The 5,358-nt window shown below is 27.6% G+C and overlaps 1 protein-coding gene across 1 annotated transcript in view; it reads right to left on the bottom strand.

The window, feature by feature from the left end:
• The window catches only part of LOC130810560 (petal death protein-like), a 4,060-nt gene extending 1,024 nt beyond the window's left edge, over positions 1-3,036 (bottom strand). The window contains exons 1-4 of the mRNA XM_057676667.1: positions 2,702-3,036; positions 1,338-1,411; positions 1,155-1,237; positions 692-883 (exon numbers count right to left, since the gene is read on the bottom strand). Coding sequence (XP_057532650.1) covers positions 692-883; positions 1,155-1,237; positions 1,338-1,411; positions 2,702-2,895 — 543 coding nt within the window. The 5' untranslated portion in view covers positions 2,896-3,036. The remainder of the gene's footprint in view (positions 1-691; positions 884-1,154; positions 1,238-1,337; positions 1,412-2,701) is intronic.
• Positions 3,037-5,358: the final 2,322 nt, after the last annotated feature.

The raw sequence follows: 5,358 nt of genomic DNA, 5'->3' as shown, positions 1-5,358 counted from the left end.
TGCTTATAAATTTGATGAAATTTTATTATAAAACCAATTAATTGATAATAGGAATATTACCCCATCGAAATTCTATGTTAGTTAACCTTTCTCTAATTCTTCGATGTGGAATCATATACGAGTTATTTTTCAATAGTAATAACTTTTCTATTTTTAATTTAATATTAAAGAACATATTATTTTTTGTTTTGGTATTCATTAATTTTGCTTCCATAATGGTAGTGGTTTTCTCATGTGACACAAGTCAAAAAGTAGGTGGAAGGAGTATATGAACATGTTCTTAGATCGAATAGCACACACAAATATACTTGTAATTTTAAATACTAATAATAAATTATTAATGTTAATAGTAAAATATGGTGGCCCACTTCTGTAGCATATGCATGTCCAACCATACATTGGTTCGTTTGAGAGCTATGGCAATCAATGAATTGAACATTAACTATTGGTTTTGACTTTGACAATGTATGGATTCAGATCCCATCCGATTTAAAAATATCTCAGGTTCAATCATGATCATGAAACGTATAAGAGAGGGTGTGTACTATGTATCAACATTAAGAAGACATTTTAATGATTTTCTAACGTTTTTTAGCTGTTGGTACTAAATAGTAGTAATAGAAATAACTTGTAGTGTAAATGATATACTAGTATTAGTATATTATAGAGTTAGGAGTAATAGAAATGATACCTCTCTGTAAAGATTAGCACGTCTAATAGCTTCTTGAAGACCGTGAGGTGCACGAGCATCAGTCCTTGCAACCAAGAAGAAATCGGATTCACCAATGGCTTCCCTTGCTGCAGCGATCTTAAGGGCGTGCTCCTCAGCAGGAACAACCGCCTTACCACGCATGTGACCACACTTCTTTGGCCATACTTGATCCTATTATGCGCAGTAAAATTCACCGTAAGACGCGTTTTATACATGAGTTAATTAATAGCCTAATTAATACAAATGATCAGAAAATGAACTTTTGTTTTAAGCTTCTTTTACAGTGAGACAATCTTTCACAAAAGTAGCTATTGAACTTATATGATATAATATTATTAAAAATATTTGAAAATGAGAATAACTCAAATTATTGATATTCAAAATATCTAAAAATATAATATGTGATTCACATTGTAGTTGTAATATTGATATAATGATATACCTCAAGGAAAACACCCTTGGCACCAGCTGCAATCAAGTCTTTGATGAACCTTTGCACATTAAGAGGACCACCACCACCGGTGTCTGTTTTAAAAATCAAGAAATTACCACTTTTATTACTTTATATTAACTTAATTTTGGATTATGAAAGTAATTAAGAATACTAATTGTGTTCATTAATTACCTCCGTCAACAACCACACACAAATCAGGAGCTGCTGCTGTAATTCTGCGAACAACATCTACCACTTCTGCGGTTCTATTTAAATAAATCATTATCATCAAATTAATTATTTTTATCATAGAATCATAATATTAATAATGATTTTCCTAATCTATGCACCTAGTGTATAGTTTAGGCAATAAATTTTGATAATTATTTTAAATTTAACAGAAGATATATTTTAAAATAGGTAATATAAGAATATTCTTGAGAATATTCTAAAAGAATTTTTAAATACGTACTAATTTTATTATTTAAACCTATACATCATGTGCTAAGCTAGAAAAACTGAATTAATAAATTTATATGAATTTTTAATACCTCAAAATGAGAATTATTTTTGTTAAATGTAAAAAATATGAAGTAATATCTTGAGGGCAATAAATAGAAGTATCATATAAGAGATCCTACCTAATTTATTATTTACACGTTACATGCTTTAATTAATTCAATAATTGGAGGCATCGCAATAATTTGATTCATTTAGTCAAATCAAGCCATTACCAAATATTACTACGAAATGTTTAACTTTTCAAACAAGTAGTGCAACAACTCTCATTTCACAAACGACAAAAGGGAGAAAAAAAACCAACAAGTAAAATTCAAACTCCTAAAAATTTATTCTAAAAAAATTGGCATTTAAAAATTATGCATAATATTTTTATGTTTTATATTGGCACATAAGAAATTTGTATAATATTTACATGTCTATTGCATCATGGGTGATATATTCCCAAATTGGCTTTAAAATTTTATTTATATATATATATACAATACAAAGAAATAAATTGGACCATGCATGTGGATTTGCATTTTCTTTTTTGTAACATTGCACTTAAAGTTATTTTAAGCAATTAAAATTATATAAATTGAATATTCCAAATTTATATAGACAAAGAATGTAGTGAATCAAATTAAGATAGAACATCACTTGAAATACAACTATATATAAGCTATAACTTTTCCCATCAAGATTTATTAAAAAAAAAAAAAAAAAAAAAAAAAAAAAAAAAAAAAAAAAAACTTAAAAAGGTGAGCAACTTAACTTTTCCCATTAAGAAAAACCTTATGTTAATATGCACCAAAACATTCCAAGCAATTTACAAGTTTTAGTGGTCCATTTTAATATTCACATAAGTAATATAATTTGAATGAAATATTGTCTAGAAATGAAATTAGAACTTAAGATGACAATTGATTAAAAGAGCAGACTATAGTCAATCCTAACGCCTTGACTATTATTATAAGATGAGTGTTATTTAATTTATACGTATGCATAATAACTTTAAAATTAAAATAAAACGAAGAAAGAAAAGAGAAATATACGTAAGCAAGCCAAAGTCTGGCAAGCCAAGAAGAGCAGCAGAAACACCAAAACCAGAGACAAAGCAAGCTTTGAAGCCCGTTTTAGCGCAAATGGCGGCGGAGAAAGCGTCTTGGATACCGGGCATCAACACTGATCCTTCCTCGGCGATTAGACGGTGCATTGTGGTCTTTCCGACTGCCTCAAGAGAACCCATTTTTGTTTTTAATAATAGAATTTAAGAAGGAAGGAAGGAGGTGATGATGAGTTGATAGAGCTAGTTAGTGTGTTGTGGTGTATGTTTTGCTCTTTGTGTCTGCTATTTATAGAAACTACATAATAGTACTTGTATACTACTAAAACTTTAGTACGTACTACTGATATTAAAACAAGTTGCAATAAAAAAACAATTGCTAATTATTTTTTAATAAAATATGAATTAAAAAATAGGAGTTGTCAAGGAACCGGTTCAGCAAAATTTTAAGTTTATGGTTACGGCTTCAGGATATGTTATATACCCTAACATGCCCTTTCACATGAGAGCCTTTTGGGCTAAAAGTGTGGATGCAACTTAGACCCTCTTTATACCTAATGCGAAATATTCAATTGGAACTCGACACCTCTTGTCACGTTGGTTTTTAATACCATATCAAGGAACTCAACCAAAAGCTTAAGCTGATGATTGAGGCTCCAGGATATATTACGTATACTTTTGATTGAGTTGGTTCCATGATAGGATTAAATCTTGTACGAACTTAGTTCTTATAAATAGTGTGTATATTTTTTGATATACTCTTCGTTCTTATTTGTTCTTCTTATTTTTCCTACATGAAGATTTCACAAAGTTGTTTTGATTAGGAATCTTTTCATTTTAGGATATTTTTGGACCAAAATAATCTCATTTATCTTACATATTTTACTAATAGGACATCACATATTTATATTTTTAACATATAAAATTTACTTGATTTTTTCATATTAATGGTACTAACTTTTCTGTTGTTATAACTTTTTCCTCCGGTTACTAAATATTCGTACTCCTTTTATGATTTAACCATTACTTATTTCAATCAATAATTAGAATTTTATACTCATTATTACTTTTTTTTGTTCCTTCACATATTTCAAATGAAAAAAACAAAATATATTGATGAAAGTATTATTCTTCATTTCTTTTTAGTAGTTACTTAGGATACGAAATCAAAACTTAAAAGATTATAGTGCGTTAAAGTCTAACGTTAGTTATTCAAAGCCTAAATTTATGAAAATGTTTTATAACTACAATCATAATGAAAACTTGCACGTCATGTAAATGTAAACTAGACATGTATACGATTTACCAGACTTTTATAAAAAAAATAGTGGAAAATAAAATTTTAGAGGGTTATTTTATTTTAGAAGGAAATTTCGTGGGTTATTTTATTTATGAAGGAAATTTCGTTTTGTGTAAATATTTATTTATGATAAGATCAAAGGAAATTTCGTGATTTGTTATTTTGTCAAAACAAAAATGTGTTTGACAATTTATGAAACGGCGTAATGTAGACATTGTGTAGGGGTCCCTATCGGTTGGAGAAGACGCCCCAAGTGACTGAGTGATTTCTTGGCATCACTATCTTTTCCTATATGTATAGTACTTTACCAAATTATTAGGTGCTTTGTAGGGACATCTGTTCTTACATTATTTGGAATCTTTTATTTGTGGAATATAGTTCTATTTACATGTAGAATTACACATATAATTAGATTTCTTTCTTTATTATTAAAAATTTTAATTTTTATCAACGATATTATTGAGATTTTAAAAATGATATTTCATTTGAATTATAAGAAGCATCCTAATGTTATTAGGATCATACATAATTTCTAGCAAGAATAAAATTTTGGTCGTAGGATCATTATATAATTTTACTATCCAACTATCCAATTTAGCATATTTACACAATTTTAATTAATGTTTCTTATTAATGTTTTATAAATTTCTTTCACATACACATTTTTTTTTTCCAAGTTAAGAGTCTTACTGGTTGTAATTTTCTTATCCCTTCAGTAAAACTATCGTATGTCTTCTCTCAACCCTTCTTTAATCATAATCATAGCACCTACAATTAAAATATACATGATATGATGATGATAATATATATTTTAAACATTTCATATTTACAATTAAAAAAATTAAGTTTTATTAATATGACATGTATTTCTGTCAACCAATTGTTGTTCACTTGTGTGTTATTTCTGCTATTATCAATTGATTTTAATAGTGAATATAAATATACTTTAGCCCTTTAAGCAGATTATCTGTTCTCTAATTTGTTTAAATTGTCCATGCCTATTTAAATTCTAACAAAAGTTAACTAATACTTCTAAGAAAAATGCAGTTTAATTGTAGTCTAAAGCTTGGTTTGTACGCAGAATTAAGGAAAGACATATACCAAAATGTACTTAAACTGTGTCCCAAATTGATCTTATTAAATAAGGATCCTATCTTGCACATAATTAACTTGTTGGAGTTGGAGAAATTGAATTTAAAATTACAATTATAAATTAAAGATAATTGAAATAATATACAAAGCAAAAAATTATTACTAATAATTCATACTCCAATGATCACCAAAGTCGATTCATAATTATTAAGTTAACATGATTTTTGACCAAACATAAAATAAAACTTTCAAAA

The sequence above is a fragment of the Amaranthus tricolor genome, chromosome 4 (genome assembly GCF_026212465.1).
Source record: "Amaranthus tricolor cultivar Red isolate AtriRed21 chromosome 4, ASM2621246v1, whole genome shotgun sequence".
Classification (NCBI taxonomy): domain Eukaryota; kingdom Viridiplantae; phylum Streptophyta; class Magnoliopsida; order Caryophyllales; family Amaranthaceae; genus Amaranthus; species Amaranthus tricolor.
The sequence above is the reverse complement of the archived record's forward strand: the minus strand, read 5'-3'. Positions and strand labels throughout refer to the sequence as shown.